We start from the raw sequence: 19,433 nt of genomic DNA, 5'->3' as shown, positions 1-19,433 counted from the left end.
GTGACATTTGGATGAAATTCTGGATATTGGGGGTATCCAAAGGGATAACACACAGGTGGAGGTGGGTGGAGGTGAGAATTCAACTGACATGCCCTCGTGCCAGAGAGACACTCAAAAGGTCAAGTGATCAAGGCAAGAAGACTGAGCTGTCAGCCTCTGTAGAATGGTGCTTTGCATTATTTGATTTCAGAAGACTCACAAGAATTCATCCAAGTTATAGTATTTCAAATCAGGTCCAGCACATTTTTGTTAGACTCAGAAGCCTCAATTCCTGTTTTGGGTCCAATGTCTGTCACATGGATGTCTTTGCTACTGAGGGTTTGGTTTGTGAACGGCATACACAGACCTTACCAGTAAGCTTGGACTCCATCCCAGACCTACCGAGTCAGATTCTGCATTTCATAAGATTCCAGGGATTTGTATGCACACCTATGTTTGGGGAACTTTGGTGTATGACAGGAATATCGATTTCAATATCATATGAACAACTCTGCTGTAAGCTGGTTTTCTGTTAGAGGCCAGGAAAAGAAATAAAAAAAAAAGGAAAAAAAAAGAAAAGAGCTCCAGGGTGAAAAACTAAAAAGAGGCATTTTATAGTTGGAGAGGAGAAAAAGAAAGCTAAGCTAACGTTTCAAGGCTGGTGATGTTCTGTGATCCATCACCACAAACAACTAAAACTGTAGGGCTGCAGGGGGAGAAAGACAGTTTTTTCTAAGGTACTGGAGTGACTCCTGGAAATGTTTTCTCTCAGAAGTCTCATGTGATATTTGTGTTTACCCACATAGCTCTCCTTGAAAGGACATTTTTTTATTTTATTTTATTTTATTTTTAACAAAAAGAAAAAAAAAAAAGGAGGAGGGTGTTTGAAATGGCTAAATCATGTAAAATAGAATTCAAAGTTGTTTACATAAAGTAACCACGCAACTAGTCATTCAACCAGTGATTTACGTGTGCATTGTTAAAGCAGGAATGCCAGATTTTTTTTTTTTTTTTTTGAGCCTGGGTTGAGTGGCTAATCTGGCCTTGTGTAAAAAAAGAGGCCAAAAGTGTTGGGACTCTAGAATGGGGTGTAGGACAAACTGAGAAAGGGGCAGGTCTGAGATGGTTATACCGCCGACATTATCGGACTGGGGTTTTCTCTGGACAGAGGCAGAGGGATGATTTGGGTGGCCACTCGTGAATCGTTTCTTGCTCACAGGCACAACATACAGACATAGAATGTTCTGGTGATTAAAAACAAATCACATCTTAGGAAAGCGAATTACATTTTAAATACAGAATCCACACAGCACTCTTCCAGCTTCTCCTCCCCCACACAGACTTAATCGCTGAATTCTGACTTTATGCCCTCTTCCTTCTGTGAAGATATTCCCCACAAAACACCAGCTCGCCAGAGGAGCCCACGTGGCCCATTTCTGTTTTAAGTTTCAAGTAACTTTCACTTTTTTTTGTTTTTAGATGAATCTGTAGGTGTTGTTCTGCCAGAAAATGAGAACAACGCTTCCCACCATATTCAACCATTTCCTTAGCTGCCTCATTGGAGCCAAATTCAGCTTCCTAGTTCTTAGCATTTCTGCTTCCACCTTCCTTTAGATGGGCGGGTTCATGCATTCAGTTTTTACTCCCAAGCCACCACAAGGTCTATGAGAAACAGGAAGGTACACACACCTTAACCCAAATAAATATAACATGATCTAGGGGTTCTTATATTTTCTGTGAGTCTTATGAAAAAAAGCATTTAAGCAAATAACCACCTCTCATGTAATTTTCTAAATATGGATTTTTCTGTTTCTTGATGGATGCCATAATGGGCAGAGAAGTACAGCAAGAGTCCATTGGAGCTGGCCCTCTAGAATGACAGCTCAGTTCCATGGGCAAAGAGATTCAAATCTTCCTCCCCTTGATTTCCTTCTACCACGTTTAAGTACTTTGAACTTACTAGATGCTGTCACAATTTTTAGGATTACTTGGGGCTAACATAAACACAATGGTTAAGACGAGGTCAGGCTTTCTGATGTGGCGTTTTGATTCTGTCGGGGGTAATGACATCCTCTGTGCAGTAGCCTCTGCTCCACTGACTCGTTTACTTACCTACAGTCAAACACCCTGGCACCAGCTCCTGTGTGTGCCTCAGAAATGCAATGCAGAACATTTTGCCAGACTTTTCTTTTGAAAACCAAATACCACCTTCAGTGCATCAAATGTGTTAACTGAGACGTGGGGGGGGGGGGTGTTTTTCCTTTGGAAAGTTAAATCATTAATCGAAGCCAGTTGGAAATATTCCATAATTGAAATGAAAGTAGGATGGTTCAAGGAGAAAACAATACACATAGAGGTGGAGAAAGTGGGAAAAACTGATCAGAGCAGTGTTTTTCAAGCTTTCTGTGACTCACAGGAAGAAGGACAATTTAAATCATGATGTAATACTGCTTAGAATGCCCTCTGATATCTTCTGTTTGATTTCATTTTTTTAAAATGCCCATTGACACATTCAATTACTTTTGAGATGTTCGAAGTTGATGTTACCATTCAATGAATCATGAAGTCAAGCCATAGCTTGAAAAACACTGGATCACAGGTTATAGTTTTGAGATCAGCAGACATGAAATGTCATGCAACACTGCTCTCGGTTGCTTCATGATTAGGTGATTTGTCAATAATATTTACCTCTTTTTTGAAGGTAGGCTTGTCTTCTTGGGACTTTTCTCTTTTAGCTTGTGCTTTGGCCCCCTTTTCTTCTTCCTTTTTATGTTCAAGAGTGGCAAGGTCACTCGTTTAAAAGAAGCCCTTTCTGGCTTACAAGAGTGAGAGGGTGCTCAGGTCACTTTGCTCGTGCCTTGCGATTTTGCTGACTCAGTGCTCACATAACCCTTGGTGTCAGTGATTCTAAACAGCAACGTGGGATGGTTTCTTTCCACCAAAGTTTTTTCTCGTGTGCCTGCCAGTGTGCGCCCTGGACTCTAGCGTGACCTGGTGGTCCTTATGCGTGTTTACAAACCTCGTGTGTGGTTTGGTGCATCTCGTTTCTGATTGTCCCAAATGTAGCTGTGGTCACGAGCCCCGTGTGATGAGCAGGAGTGAAAGACAACTTCAGCACCATGCAGACTTAGTGATGGGGAGTTCTCTCTGCAGAGGTGAATGTGCAAGCATCTCTTTTTTCTTTCTTTTGTGTGCGTGTGTGGTAGGGGTAGGCGGGGATGCAGGTGGTGGTTAGGTACAGTGCTTTCAATGCAGGCTTGCAGACAGAAAAACATCTTTCACGGTTTGCAAACATTCCCCTCGCCCCCCTTTCCACCCTTCTCAGACGACATGAATTTATTTGTGTTATCCAGATGGCAAAAGCAGTAAAATGTATGCCCTTAATTACCAGTCAGTTATAAACTGATACCACCCCAGATGAATGGCTTTCTGCAAGTCCACATTAAGTTCAGGTCTACATGATGGCAAATCATGGTTTTGACATATTTTTAATGAAAGTTCCAAATTGGCTCCTTTCCCTCCTTCACTGCCAGCTGATTTCAAGGGGGTTATTTTTGCCTTCTCAAGATGAAATTTCTGACCGTGATTCTTTATGTCACCTTTCCCACCCCAATTTTTAAAATATAATTTTTAATTAAATGCCAAACACGTGGGTATGGGGAGGAGTTATGGTCCTCTTGCCTCATGTAGACCTATGGAGAGAGGTACGTTGTTAATAGGAATGAATTTAGATGCAGGTGCAGAATTAGAAGTGAACACAGCACCGCCACATTTATCATCTTTGGGTTAGTTCATTTTTCTGGTATTTGCAACTAGCAAGCACAGAGCAATTAATTTCTCTCTGGCTGGTAAATTTGGTTGATTGAATATTTAACCATCGATCAATTGCTTTGTGCTCACCTATTGCTATGGCCGAAAAAAATGAACGGCTTGCCAAACGGGCAAGCACGCGGGGCTGCAGGAACGTGCCTCGGTCCCAAGTCTGATGTGCATTACATTTCTCGTAAGTCACAGGCATCACACGTTTGGTGCAAAATGTTTACTGTACCTGTTTCTTTTGGACAGCTGTCTGAAGTTTATCTTCTTGTACTTTCTTTTCATTTACCCGTTTCCCTTCTATTTTCTCGTCTACCTTTTCCCCTTTCTGCTTTTTCTCTTGCATTTCTCTTCTGTTCTCTTCTAGCTGCTGGCGTTTCTGCTCTTCTAGCTTAGCTTTCTGTTCTTCCTCCGCCTTTGCCCGCTGCCTCTCCTCCTCTGCTCTTCTCTCTTCCTCCTTAGCCCTCTCCCTCTCGGCCGCCTCCCTCCTTTCTCTCTCTTGGGCAGCTGCTCTTTCTTCTGCTTCAATTCTTGCTTTCTCCTCCGCTACCCTTTGTTCTTCCTCAGCTTTCATTCTTTCTCTTTCTTCTGCTTCCAGCCTGGCCCTCTCTGCCTCGGCTCTCTCCTTTTCTTCCCTCTCCCTCCTTTCACGATGGGCGGCCTCTTCTGACCCCTGCTCCCCCTCCCCCTCTGTTTGAGGCTCTTCTGCACTGGTCTGCCCAGTTGTCAACGGCATTGCCGAGGTTTCTGTTGTTCTGTCTTCTACCGGCCCCTCTACCTGATTTTCTTCAGGGCTCCCCTGCTTTGGCTTCTCTTCCTCCTCTTCCTCCTTTTCCTTTTCTTCCTTCTTTTTCTCCTCAGTGTCCCTCCAGTCATTCTTCTGATAGGACTTTGTGACTATTTCTGTCTCCTCTAGCTCGTATCTTTCTTGGCGACGGTCACTTTTTTCTTCCTTCTCCGCAGCTTCGTTTTCGGCGGTGTTGTTCTGCGTTCTTCTGCTCGGTAGCGACAAGCCTGCGTCTGTGATGGTTGGGTCGAACTCCTTCTGCCGTTCCAGTGCTTCCTGAAGGCGTTTTTGGCGTCTTTCCTCCCGCCGAGCCAGGCGCTCCAGGAACGCGGCCTCGTCATCACCCTCCACCTGGGTGTTTGAGGTGGTTGTCTTGACCTCCTCATCGGCCACACTGTACAAGAGAAACAAGACAGCTTGGGTCAGCTGGTCAGCTGGATTCTCGTAGCCTGACCCACACCGGAACAGATGCTCGTGGTACCAGGTGCGCGCGCACCCAGGATATCCCTTCGGATAGTATCATAACAGTACGTGCCTGCCGGGCTTTCAGCGGACAGCACGTGAGTGCCTTTGCCCTTAGTCCTTCTCTGGCCACTGGAGTCTACTCTACTATGCCAGCCGTCAAGCGAAAATGGATGAGCATTAGTGTATAAATACCTCGGCTCCCTCGCCTCTTGAGTTGAATAACTGTGAGGTGCCTTGTTGCACGGGATCTCTGAGTCTCCCAGGGCAGTTGAGCTCCAGATCCCAGCAGCGGTAACTTGCTTGGCAATGACACCTTTATTTGGTTGCTTTTCCTTCCCTGTTTCACTTCCCCACACTGCCGCCAGTGTTTCCTGGGATCATTTCACAAATGAACTGCCTGTGTTTAAATCTTTTTGCTCCAGAATCTGCTTCCTGGACAACTCAAACTAAGACAAGGACCAAACTGAGAAATGAGGGAATTCTTGTAGTATGACGTAGTATTTCCACATATTACCAAGTCATCTAGAATTCTTGAGCTGGATCTGTGGGGCATAAGGCATTTGGAAAGGAAGCAGGTGTACCTTACAGTGTGGGGATGCTATACTAATGCCAGTGACCCCCATGGTAGGGACATCTAACCGTCCACCACAATTCATGCTCCTCCTTCCATTGTCACGGGGAGGTGACTACCAGTCAAGGATTATATTTCTTGCCCTCCACTCTTCCTTGCATCTAGGTGGAACCATGTGACCAATAATTTCCAATTGAGTGTGAGCATAAGTGATATGTCGAGACCAAGACTATTAAGCAGCAGAAGCACATCCTCTCCCATCTCTGTCTGATGACTTGATCAGAAAACCTCAAAGCCCCAGGAGCAGACAGAGTCACAAAAGGAAAGCTAGTTGGTGATCAGTTCTATTTACTACTCAGAAAAACCCACATTGGACTCATTCATGTTGCTGCATTAAATTACTAAAATTTGGGGCTCATTGTTATGGTGGCTGATATTACCCTAATACATACACCATCTAAATTCTTTGTCAAGATTTCCACGAACAAAGGGTCTCTTGCCCTTCTTTCTCTATAGTTGATAAAAAATAGTTACATTTGATGTTTGCTAAAAAAGGAAAGAAAATCTCAAAAAACCAGACTGTACCATATCCATCACCGCACTCATTGTTACAGTTCAAGCCAGGGCTGTTGGTCTCCACTGGCAGGAAACAGCCAGTTATGTGGTATCAGAAATTGTGACCAGAGTTGGAAGAGTAGGTCTTGCCATGTTTAGAAACTCCATTAAATTTCATGGTTCATACTGAACTGGGCCCTTCTGAAGTTCAAGTCCACTTAATTTTGAAAAAAAAAAAAAAAAAAACACATTTCACATTTAACAATAAGAAATGGCAGAGTAAAGGCTGGATTTTAGACTTTCTTGGCTTTAACCGCTGCTGTAGGACACTGTCTACATGAATTAGACATATATGCATTAAATTTCCCTAAAAATACAAACAGTTTAGAATTTAAGGGGAAAATCTACATGTGAGGAACTTTGGATCAACTGAATTCAAACGATTTTTAAAAGGTACTGCAAATTCCAAAGTGTCAGCTAGATGAAAGTACTCTTGAGTTAAGAGACGAACAGATTCTACTGGATCTTTCTTTGCCTATTTGCAAATCACAACAGCGACCGTCAGTCGAAGTTAAGTACCACTCAGGGTTGCTCAGCCCCAAGGAGAACACTAATTCTTCTTGTGGATAATTAATGTCAGAGATAAACGATAGGTTCTCAGACCTGGATGTACTTTAATGAAAAAGAAGGATTTGTGAATCGATCAACAGCATGAAATAACTACTACTAGTAAATGAAGCCCAAGTAGAAGCAAGATTTTAAAAGCAAGAACACGACTAGTAATTAGTAACTTTTAAGCCACTGTTGATCACTCACTAATAACCAGATTCAGGAAGGGGCCTCAAAATGCCATTTAAAAACTTTTTCTCTCCCTTCCCCTTCAGTTTGAGGATAGAAAAGGCAGCGATGACTATGTAGGCCTCCTCTGTAAAGCTCTGATACCATTTTCCTGATAATAGTTAAAATGAGGTGCTTATCGTATGCAAGGCACTGTGTGTTTTATGTGTATTATAATCTCACTTAAATTTAACAACATTCCTAAGAGAAAGGTATGATTTTCATTTCTATTTAACAGGGAAAGGCCAAGGTGGAATTCAGAGCCAGGCAGCGAACACACCCACAACCCCTTTGCTGTATTTCCTCCCTAATTAGGAGCTACTTACCAAGAAACAAGGTCTCTGCCTCTCCACCTAACCGGTAGGTTTCCTTATTGAATCCATTCTGCTTGACAGAATTTAAGACTTTCAGAAATCCATGTACCTGCTCATATTTAGGGTAAAGAGGCCAGACCTGTTTTCCTTCAGATTTTCTATATAGATGGGCTTAAAGGAACTGTATTATTAAAATAAAAATTGGGGCGCCTGGGTGGCGCAGTCGGTTAAGCGTCCGACTTCAGCCAGGTCACGATCTTGCGGTCCGTGAGTTGGAGCCCCGCGTCAGGCTCTGGGCTGATGGCTCAGAGCCTGGAGCCTGTTTCCGATTCTGTGTCTCCCTCTCTCTCTGCCCCTCCCCCATTCATGCTCTGTCTCTCTCTGTCCCAAAAATATATAAACGTTGAAAAAAAAATTTAAATAAAATAAAAATTAATTTTTCTCTCTATCCTGACCCCAAAATATTCTCATCTTTTTTTTTTTGCCTTGGGGCATATAAATTACATATATTAGCAAGTGGCGTAATGAACCAGGTGACCTTATATGTGCAAACCTGTAAAGATCCATTTGGAAGAAGTTGAACCTAGTAAGGGTTCTCCACTGTTCTGGTCATTACCAAGGCCTGTATAGGAAAAAACCTGCTAGTAAACTCGTAAGCTTGTTCGAATAATCACATTACATTAAGCAGGATTCTGCACCTTGCTGAATATCGTAGTGATCAGAGAATACTGATTCAGGCTGTATATCGGGAAAAATAAGACATTTGCAATTCATGTCTACTTTAAAAATTCAAGTTCTATTTGCTACTGCTAGGCACAAAGGACTAGAAAGCTAATAAATCTTCAGTTCAAAACAGGTATTGATACCCTAAAGAATAAATGTAAATCGTCTTCCTTATTTAAAGATGTAGCCCATTGTATTTAGTAAATAAAAAGATTGCTAAATTATAAAATAAAATAAAACACTTCAATTGGGGTGTGTTTAGGGGATGGGATAGGGGAAGAGAAAGGAGCAGTGGCGTCTGAATGTCCACATCAGTTTGACTGTCCAATCTGATTAGGTGCCTACAATAACCAAAAAATGACTGAGCAAGTTAGACTGGAAAAGAGTGGAGCTGGGCTGAGAAGGGAATGCTTTGCCCAACACGTTCCATTCATCAGGCAGGCTAAGAAGTACCTTAGACATTCTCCATTCCGAAGAGGACAGTACCTGTTCTGGGCATTAACCTCCACCTGGTCGGTCACCTGTCCCAAGGATTCTTCCTCTTGCTTCTGCCGCAGCCTCTCCTGCCGGGCACGGCGGCGCCGCTCCCGGGCGGCCTCCTCCTCATCGTCGTCGTTCCTCTGGTAGGCGATCCTGCAACATTGTGAAGACAACCTCTTGAGTGCGCCAGCTGCTGACCATCTCAATGCTTCTTTGCAGGATCAGCCCTGAGTCCTTTCCTGGGCTTGACCACTGACTGAACCACAGAGCTCTAAATGGATCGTTCCGTTCCATAGACACTTGATCAGAATGGCTTTCAAACTTTTAAGTATCTGAAAAGCAGGAGTCCGCTAGCTAGAGGGCAATTTACAATGACCAAATGACAGCTTAAACTAAAAAAATCTACACAAAAGTGGGCTGTGCAGGAAACTGTGGGGTAGCATATTTAGATTTCTTCATTAAGCTCGTTACCAGCCTTTTAAGATTTAGGAGCAGAAATCCAAAGCACTGAACCAAAAATAATCAAAACACTTATTGAAAAGATTCAGGATGTTGTATGAATTATTTGTGTAGATACTGTCACAAAGAACAGAAAAGAGTCAAGTTATCAAACCCATATTTTGGCATTAATAAGCCCAAACTGCAAATTAAAATCCAGAGTAGGGTACTCTCTTTGCTTGGATTTTATTTTTTCCTTTCAGTTCCTTTTCAATGGAGAAGGAAGGCGCTATTGACAACTGACAGGATGGCTTCAAAGTCAGTGTGGCTCCCTAAGAGTCCTCCTCCTTTGCTCTAAAACATGCATTAGAATTCTACCGGCTGTATGGTGGGCACATCATGGTAGCTCATAGGTGTACACATAGATAGAAACCTAAGGGCTGAGGTGGGCAGAAAAGGCACGGAGAGCTTTGCACACATAGATGTTAGGGAAATTATACAATCACTATCACTATGTTACATCCATTTCTGTTAATACTTCTTTCTTCCCAAATAAAGAACCGGAGCTGGGGAACTACAGATGTCCAAACTCAAGAGGAAATGACCCGTATGGTCACCTTGGCTACTTGTGAGGGAGTAACACATACTGAGATACAGAGTGCCAGGAAGGCAGGGGTAGGCCGGCTGGCCCAGGGCCAAGGTGGCCTGACGGGTCCTTGGGTTGGGATGAAGCTGCATTGAGCAGTGGGCTACTTTTTATACTAGGGAGTTAAAGTGCTCTTATTACAATGTTACTTACATATCTACACATAGAAATCCAGATATGTAAACATTTCATGCTTATAAGTCTTATACAATGACAAACCTGAAATAATTTACAAATGGAAGAAAATAAAACAGCAGAACCATATGATTTGTACCAACAATACAAACCTACTATAACTGATGACGGTTTGCTTACATAAGATTACAAACGAGACATTTTAAGGCCAGATCCAGCACTTTATTTCATCGTTTCTATCTTTTGATTTCAATAATATGAATGCTATGGGGGTGCCTGGGTGGTTCAGTTGGTTAAACGTCCAACTGTCAGTTTCAGCTCAGGTCATGATCTCACAGTTTTGGGAGTTCGAGCCATGCGTTGGGCTCTGCACTGACAGAACAGAAACTGCTTGGGATTTCCCACCCCCCCCCTTCTCCTGCTCATGCTGTCTCTCTCTCTCTCTCAAAATAAGTAAATAAACTTAAAAAAAAAACACGGATGCTATGAATGTTTTTCACCTAAAAAACCAAGATTAACAATTCCAAAGTTTGGTTGGTTTGTCCTTTGTTACTGCAGAAAATCTGACTTCATACTTACTAAAATCTGCTGGTGTGCAATATTCAAATGCCAATACAAATAAAATGTCACAGTAATTCTATGAAACTGACTGGTTTATTTCCATAGATATGGAGCGAAGGGTGATGTGATGTAGTTGAAAGATGACTAGGGTAGGACTCAGCAAACCTGGTTTCTAGAACTGGTCTCCTACTGGCTTGTGGCCCTTTAACCTGAGTTAAACTCCCTTGCCTGTGAGTGTGTGACAATCAGATGAAATCTGGACATGTCACTGTAAGGCGTTCTACAGTGCAGTATTTTGTTGTTACTGGGGAAGTTCAGCTGAGGAGCTGCTTTGTGAGGAAAGATGAGTTCAATTTTAGACTTGTTGAATTTGAGGTGACAGCATGACATGAATCGAATGTTCCTTTCTAATTCAATCACATTGTAGTTTGCAGTCAGAAGCCCTTCCCAGTGGTTTGGCTTCGGTCTTCAGATTCTTGGCCTAATATTCCTTTGGCTTTCTCAGTAGACAGCTTCAACCACAGCAGGGAGAATGAGTCCTTAATAAGTGCTTCCCAAGCTAATCAAACAGAAAGGCTTGATTTGCTCTTCTGCGTTTCTCCATCAGCCGTGAGGTCTTGGCTACTACTTGGGGCCTTTCTTTTCCAAAACAAGCAAGAGACATATAAGCCCCATCTGAGACATCCTGTGCTGGAAACAAGCCCCCTCACCCTTACTTCTTTTTTTTTTTTTTAATTTTTTTTTCAACGTTTATTTATTTTTGGGACAGAGAGAGACAGAGCATGAACGGGGGAGGGTCAGAGAGAGAGGGAGACACAGAATCGGAAACAGGCTCCAGGCTCTGAGCCATCAGCCCAGAGCCTGACGCGGGGCTCGAACTCACGGACCGCGAGATCGTGACCTGGCTGAAGTCGGACGCTTAACCGACTGCACCACCCAGGCGCCCCGCCTTACTTCTCCTAAATGGAACCTCGCGTGAAGCCCTCAACTTCCCACTCTACTTGAACAATTTGAGATGTTACTGCCTTCCTCCTCCGGCCTACCCAACGTGCTTCATGGCTGGAAGTTGCTGGCTTGCACCTCTGGCGTGAACTACATTTGCCATCTATCCGGGCCAGGCCACACTCAACCTTTCTTCGGCTTGGATTTCTCCTCGGAGGAGTGGCCTGACAACTGGACCACCCTAGGTCTCTTCTAGCTCTTCTCGCTTGGTACTCTTGGTACCCCACCTTGGTAGCTCCTTGCCTAGCATCCACAGTTACCAGGGCTAGATTTTTAAGGATCTGTTATGAGCACTAATAAAGAAACATATTAAAGTCGTTTTCAAAGTTAAAAACAAACGAGGAGCCAAAATGCTTTCCTGGCATTTTAAATCACAACATGCCCTGTTGCTGGCTTAGTCACAGACCATATGACGATTTACTAAACTTTATCAGTAAGGTTTATTAATTATTTACTATTGTTAGTAAAGTTTATTAAACTTATTGAAGTTTGCTAATTTATTTCGAGAGAGACAGAGACAGCATGAGCAGGGGAGGGGCAGTGAGAGAGGGAGAGAGAGAGAATGCCAAGCAGGCTCCATGCTGCCAGCGTAGAGCCTGATGCGGGGTGTGAACCTGTGAAGCCGTGAGTTCACGACCTGAGCCAAAACCAAGAGTCAGACACTTAACTGACGGAGCCCTTTGGGCACACCTAACCACTTGACTTTATAAGTCAAGTGTGCCAATGACTGGATATGTGTGGAAATTCCTCAACTCTGAGACTCCCTCCATGAGCCTCAGTAGTTTCTTAGCTTGTAGGCCTCTCTCATAGCAGCTTACCCTTCACACTACTACCACAGGTTTATTGCTTTTCTTTCAAAACGGACAACTTAATTTGTTTCATTTTTTTCGGATTCTATTTGCTTCAACCAGACAAGAGCAGATGTATAAAAGAGAAAGTGAAAATCAGCTCCCTTATCACACCTTACCTGATAGGTCCATATCAGACATGGGCACCAATGATATCCGATGTATTTTACCAGACATCTTGTTATGCACACACAGACACCTTTACTGTTAACGAAGTGGGATTGTGTGATACCTATCATTTCGTAAATGGTTTCTTTACTTTATTTGTGACTGTTTTCAACACATTAGCCAAATATAATTTTCAACAGCAACACAGTATGTATAGATGTACATAGTAGTTACACGGATGTAACTATAATATAATGTATTATCTACAGATGGACAGTTAAGATTTTTCCAACTTTATGGTCTTATTAATGAGGCCGCAAAGGACATCATTCTAGATATACTTTGTCACTTGTTCAACAATTTATCCAGGAAGAATTCTCAGAAGCTAGCATTTCAGAATTTAAGAGGATCCTGATTTATATACTGAGATAAAAACAAAATGTTAACATTTCTCATTTCCCACACACCAGATTTAAACATATTTGAAATGCTGCTGACTAGTAAAAATCATATCTAACTGCCCACTGGATTGTAATAAAAGGGTACCAATCCCTTTGTTCCTTCTGTGAAACCTCACCAGATGCCGGCACTGACCAGTCTAATGGTGTTCTGCACTCTGCAGAGACAACCACCGTTCCCAGATGTCTTGGGAATGTGGGACTCATGATTCCCCTGAATCATCTGAGAACGATTAAACTATGTTTACTGGAGATTTAACCATTTTGTTGAAATCCATTCTTCTTTAAAAAATTTGTTTTTAATGTTTGTTTTTGAGAGAGAGAGAGAGAGAGAGAGAGAGAGAGAGAGAGAGACGGAGACACAGAATCTAAAGCAGGCTCCAGGCTCTGAGCTGTCAGCACACAGCCTGACACAAGGCTCGAACTCACAGACCGTGAGACCATGACCTGAACCGAAGTCGGATGCTTAACCAACTGAGCCACCCAGGCGACCCCGATCTAGTCTTCTAAAATACTGGTAATTCTCAAATGATAGCTAAGGCACCTCTATTAAATAAAAATTTCTGATTGGCCAGCATACATGATTTCCACGCTGGGTGGAAGCAGGTTTACTCTGGAGTATTATGCTTTGTTGCTTGCTAACTACCTTCGCTCATCTCTTGGAAAGCACCTCGTGAAAATATGATCGGCTCTGCTGCAGGAAGGCCAGTGCTGCTGGTAGCAAAATGGCTCATCAAATATTTGGAAAGGAGTGTGTGTGTGTGTGTGTGTGTGTGTGTGTGTGTGTGTGTGTGTGAATAAGTGTTAAAAAATCTCAGAAGTCCATAAAAATTACATGATGTTATTTGATTGTGTCAGTGCTATGAAAAAAGTAGAGAGGGCTGGCTTTTCTTTCATTCCCAGAACCACCAGCTTAAAGGCTCTGGTGTTAAAAGAAAAAACAGGATTCTGAAGTGGGAAAACTTTCTTGGAATGCTGTGGCTTTCGCACCAAAGACGTTTTAAGTTTTTACCGCTAGAGCTCAAGAGCCTCAGTATATCCAAGTAACAAGATAATCATGTTACATGCTGTGCCTTTTAGACAGAAAGTGCAAACAAAGAGAAGTGCTGAAGAATGGCACATAAGGAAATCACTGAGAATCGGGGTCTACACTTGGACGGGCCAGGGTCTTAGTGTATACTAGATGAGAGAAAGAGGAAGTGGGGAAGCTTCCATAGTAAGACACCGGGGCAAGGCACTAGTTTTCATCTTGCCCCTGGGCTCCCCTCACCCTCTCGTCCCCATAAAATATTTCTCAAGACTTGCACAACATTGACAGAATTCTTAGAATTTCACCTACAGTATAGGCTGTTTCATTTTGTTTTTACCCTGTGTTCCCCACAGTTTGAAGAGCATTACCCCTATCTCCTTTCATTTTGTCTTTTCTTCCATTTTGCTACTTTCTGAGTTAAGACCACAGCACATCCTTAAAGTTTTCAAGTAAAAATGCTGGCAATGTATTTTATTAACAAAACAAGATCTCTTATCAGGAAACCATGTTCAAAAATAAAATAAGAAAAAGCAATAACCATTTTTTATGGAGGGGGAGGGAGTTGACTTTATTACATGTTTAGGATTAGAGACCTGGAGAGAATGAAAAAGAAGCATGGGTGAGTCTGTAATGAGTACAAATTTACTTATTTTATGTTGATAGTCACAATACTACTCTGGTTAGCCACACAGTTAATCAAGTTTGGATGTGAAATCTTGCTATTCTATCTTTTTTTTTTTTTACATACGTGGTATATATCATTATTTTGCAATTCAAAAAAATTTAATAATATATTTGACGATTTTCTAAATCAGTTCACCAAGATATAACTTATTCTCAGTCATCTACTACACAGGATCCCAGTTTATTTAACCATTTCCTATTGCCCTACATTTGGATTTTTCCTAGTTTTTCTCTATTGGAAACAGCACTGTTGTACCCCTGTGTTTTTATAGGGCAGATACTGGGAAGTGGAATAGTATATGTTCATTTAAATTTAAGATTCTGGGGTGCCTGAGTGGCTCAGGTCTTGACCTACCAGTTCACGGGTTCGAGCCCTGCATCGGGCTCTGTGCTGACAGCTCAGAGCCTGGAGCTGCTTCAGATTCTGTGTCTCCCTCTCTCTCTGCTGCTCCCCTGCTTGCGCTCTGTTTCTCCCTCTCAAAAATAAATAAACGTTAAAAAAAATTTTTTTAAATAAAAGATTCTGTGGGATCGGTCTTCACAGTAGTTCCAAATTGCTCCTAGTGACAGTTCCCATGCTCTTTCCCCTCAAATGACCAAGTCAGATCAACATACATTAAGACAGTCCACTGCTAACTGATAGGGCCAGAGAAAATATTGAATCTTCTCTATCTTGTATAGCAGTGGTTTCTAACATTTTAAGAATGTGGATCCTTTTAAAATATCAAGAAACATTAAGATATTATGACAATTGCTCATATTTTTGTTATTTACTAATAAAATGATGTATAAAGTGTCTATAAATTCAATACATAAAAGGTAATCTGTATCTTATAAACCACTGCATTTATATATATCTGAAGAATAGTCTTTCATGCCTGAAGTAGCTATTTGTCAAACAATAGACTACAGAAAATACTTGGTGTGGATATGAATCTTGGAATCTCTTTATTCCCTTTCCTTCCTTCCTTCCTTCCTTCCTTCCTTCCTTCCTTCCTTCCTTCCATGTTTATTTATTCTTGGGAGAGCATAAGAGGAACAGAGGACCAGAGGATCCAAAGCGGGCTCTGCACTGACAGCAGCAAGCCCAATGTGGGTCTAGAACTCATGAACCACAAAATTGAGTTGAAGTCAGAAGTTCAACTGACTGAGCCACCCAGGTGCCCCTGGGAATCTCTATCAATAACTTCACCACTAGAGAACCACTGGGGTACAGAAAGAGATTACAAGAGCACCCATGAACAGACTTTGAATTGTCACCTTCAAACTTTTTTTTAATAAAAAAATTTTTTTAATGTTTATTTATTTTTCAGAGGTGGGGGAGGGAGGGAGAGAGAAGGAGACACAAAATCTGAAGCAGGCTCCAGGTTTCTAGCTGTTAGCACAGAGCCTGACATGGGGCTTGAACCTATGAACCGTGAGATCATGACCTGAGCTGAAGTCAGACGCTCAACTGACTGAGTCACCAGGCGCCCCTAACACTTTTTTGTTTTTCAACATTCTTCATGCTTGATAAGCACACATGAAGATACATACACAGACCCACAGGTAAGGTGAGGAAAACTTAAGAGAAAATAAAAGGCTCAAGGCACTAAGATGAGGCCTATTTATTTCAGACTTTTTTGCTTGTTTTTAATATGGAACGCTTCATGTTCCTTGTGCGAGGCCATGCTACTCTTCTCTATATAATTGTAGTTTTAGTATATGTGCTGCAAAAGGGAGCACTATTTATTAAAGATTTAGAGAGGTTCCCATTCAGATCAGTTTCCAAGCCTCTGTGTTTTCCTTAACTGTCTGTGCCACATTCCTATATTTTAAAAAGAGAATACTGCATCTCAAGTTCCAGCAGACTGAATAAATTCACCACCTTAAAGAAGGAATCTTACCAGTAGTTGGCTGTTTGCAAATTCACAATAACTTGTAGGCCAGTAGATAGTTGGCTGAACCCTCAGATCCGCTCTCCCCTCCCTGCGTCCCACACGACTTTCACTTTCATATAAGGAGCTGTTCAACAGAAGGTGGCTTTGGTTGAGAGGGCGATTCTAGGTTGTAACTGAGACACTCAACCCCAACCTGGTCCTATCCCCAGCTTTCTGTAGCTCTGCACTCCCCACATAGGCCAGACCCAGGAGAAGACCACAAGGAAAAACAACTTCTTAGTCAATTACGTTTCTCTGATTTCCCTCGTTCTTGGTTCTGCTAAGGTCATTGTCTTAACCTGGGTCTTAATATGGGATCCAACTTAAAGAGTTAAAACCTCATGTGGGTTGAAAATGTACTCATCAACTATTAGACAAAATGACTCATACATACTTTCATTATTCTTTTTCATGTACCAAAAACCCTGGTGATTTTCTTTCAGAATATGAAATGCAAGCAGATTCTTTAAACGTATCCAGTCAGCTCTGTGAACTGCTCAAAAGCTCTTAGCAAAATCTCAGGCAATGCCGTGATCAGGAGGGAAAGACCATGCTACTGAAATGACTCATATTTGCCCTGCAGATTTACTGTATGTTTGAAAGTTAAGAGGTTTATAGCAACATTCCAGGCTCTTAAATATGATTTTGTTTGTATGTGGTGTCTGAAAAAATGTTGTGGTTTCACTTAATGCACATAAAGCCCAATTCTGAATGTTTTTCCCTTGAATTCCTTAAAGAAAGGCATTAAAAATGACAATGGAGAAGAAAAATCAAGAAAATAAAAATATTTTTTCAAGGCAGAATATGTTTAGAAATGGATTAATAGCTAATAGTCAATTGGTCGGTTAGTAATTAATATATGATAGAATGAAAGAAAGTTCCTTTGATTTAGAGTATATATATTTACAAATATTTTAATCTATCATTTATATATTATATATTTTAATTTATTATTTATTTTATGTATGTATATATTATATTACATATATATGTACATATATTTCTTTTTTGGTAGGGAAAGAAGGTAAAAATAAGCTGAATTTCATTGTATAATTCATTGCTATATCAGTCGTATGCCTTTTGCTAGGGTGAGGGCATATATGGGAATAGTATATTACTCTGAAGGAATTTACCCAGGAAGAGAGGTATGCTCTATTCCATCTATTTCCCTTCTCCCACCCCATCTCTACCCGCCCCCGCCCCCCCCCCCAGCTTTTGAGAATTACTAAAGTTTGCATACCAACCAGAAGTTTTGGATCCCAATAGTAAAATTGTGTGCCACATCACTTAGTGTTTTTTCTTTTTAAGTTTATTTATTTATTTTGATAGAGAGCATGCACGTGTGAGCAGGGGAGGGGTAGAAAGAGAGGGAGAGAGAGAATCCCAAGCAGGCTCAGCACTGACAGCACAGAGCCTGATGTGGGGCTCGATCTCAGGAACTGTGAGGTCATGACCTGAACCGAAACCAGGATCTGATGCTTAACCGACTGAGCCAACCAGGACCCCCCGCCTTTAGTGTTCTTATATATGTCCTCGATGCAAGCTATCATCACCTGCCTTCCATATGCTTTATACAACGGTGACATTCCATAATCACATGCATTTTATAACCACAGACCATGATGGGGAAACATGTGCTGCACAGGAGAAAAAAACCTCAGACAGTGAAAGAAAAACCTCTTCACTTGTCTGTGCACACTACTGCAGCTAGCTGATTCTTAGCATCATTATGATTGCAGTGTCCTATTGCATAAATACATCAGGTCTGTCTGATCGTGTATGGTTAGAAGAGACCTGGGAGTGCTGTAAGTTCTGATTCTGACTTGGGTTGTATGGCTAACTTAGGGCTTATGGGAACACAGTTCCCAGAATGGTCCTGCCCTATGGTCTGCAGACCCCTAAGTTTAGAGACTCATTTCTAAATCGATGCAGGTAGTCACAGGAATTTTTTAAAATATGGATTCTAATTGTTTGGAATCAATATTTTAAATTAAGCAGATGTTTAACATAACATATCTCGTACCTGTAAATGAGTGTCTACTATGTATAATACATGATTACTTTATTTTTTTATTTTATTATTCTTTTTTTCATGTCTATTTATTTTTGAGAGAGAGTGAGAAAGACAGAGTGTGAGTGGGGGAGGAGCAGAGAGAGACAGGGAGCTACAGAATCCGAAGCAGGCTCCAGGCTCTGAGCTGTCAGCACAGAGCCCAACACAGGGCTCGAACTCGTGAACCATGAGATCTAACTCAGACGCTTAACCAAGTGAGCCACCCAGGCACCTCTATTTTTTTATTTGAGAGAAAGAGAGAGAGAGTGAGTTCAAAGTAAAATCCACGCTCAGTGCGGAGCCCGAGGTGAGGCTCGATCCTACCACCCTGGGATCATGACCTGAGCTGAAATCAAAAGTCAGACACTCAGCTGACTGAGCCACCCAGGCACCCTTCTATCTATTTTTAAATACCTACAAATAACCTCTGACCCAAATTTTGGATTATTTTAATTATTCTCTTACTTTGCTTTGTAGTTTTACTCCCAAGGTATGCATCCCCAAGAAATTTATTTTTTAGTTTTGCCTTCTTACAACTTTACATAACCATCCTATATGCATTCTATGATTGGTTTCTTTCATAAAACTATGTGTTTCTGAGATTGATCTGGGCTTCTATGAATGGCTGTAGTTTATAATGATAGACGAGGCACAGAGTTTCCAAAATATATCTTGAGACTGGGGTTAATATCTAATTCTTCATGCAGTTGGTACCATTTTCTTTTTGAAAGTCCATAAGTGGTTAGTGATATGCAGTAGAAATAAATGAATAGAATCTGGATTTACTTTCTTATAGAATTGCTATTTTCATTTTGAAAGGAAGAAAGCATCTGTCAAACCTATTTAGTACAGATTTTGGAGGAATAATTCCATGACAGCTTCCTGAGGTTAAACTAAAATGTCTTTATTTTGTCACAAACAGGACTGCATTTGCACCCTTCCCGCTGTCCCACTCTGTTAAAACAATAAGCTCAGTCAGATACAAACAGATAACTGTTTCCTTTATAAATGTTTAGAAAGTGTA

The 19,433-nt window shown here is 41.5% G+C and overlaps 1 protein-coding gene and 1 pseudogene across 10 annotated transcripts in view; both read right to left on the bottom strand.

Moving 5' to 3' along the window:
- Positions 1-19,433, bottom strand: part of CALD1 (caldesmon 1) — a 211,158-nt gene that overhangs the window by 31,755 nt on the left and 159,970 nt on the right. For 7 of the 10 annotated variants that reach the window (XM_047831711.1, XM_047831727.1, XM_047831703.1 and 4 more), the window contains 3 exons: positions 8,534-8,680; positions 4,028-4,976; positions 2,668-2,742 (listed from right to left, as the gene is read on the bottom strand). In XM_047831711.1, the coding sequence (XP_047687667.1) occupies positions 2,668-2,742; positions 4,028-4,976; positions 8,534-8,680 (1,171 nt within the window). The remainder of the gene's footprint in view (positions 1-2,667; positions 2,743-4,027; positions 4,977-8,533; positions 8,681-19,433) is intronic. The other 3 variants (XM_047831769.1, XM_047831759.1, XM_047831750.1) reach the window with 2 other exon arrangements.
- LOC125161382 (uncharacterized) lies at positions 16,069-16,162 on the bottom strand (annotated as a pseudogene).

The sequence above is a fragment of the Prionailurus viverrinus genome, chromosome A2 (genome assembly GCF_022837055.1).
Source record: "Prionailurus viverrinus isolate Anna chromosome A2, UM_Priviv_1.0, whole genome shotgun sequence".
Taxonomy (NCBI): Eukaryota; Metazoa; Chordata; class Mammalia; order Carnivora; family Felidae; genus Prionailurus; species Prionailurus viverrinus.
This window is presented reverse-complemented; position numbering and strand designations above follow the sequence as displayed.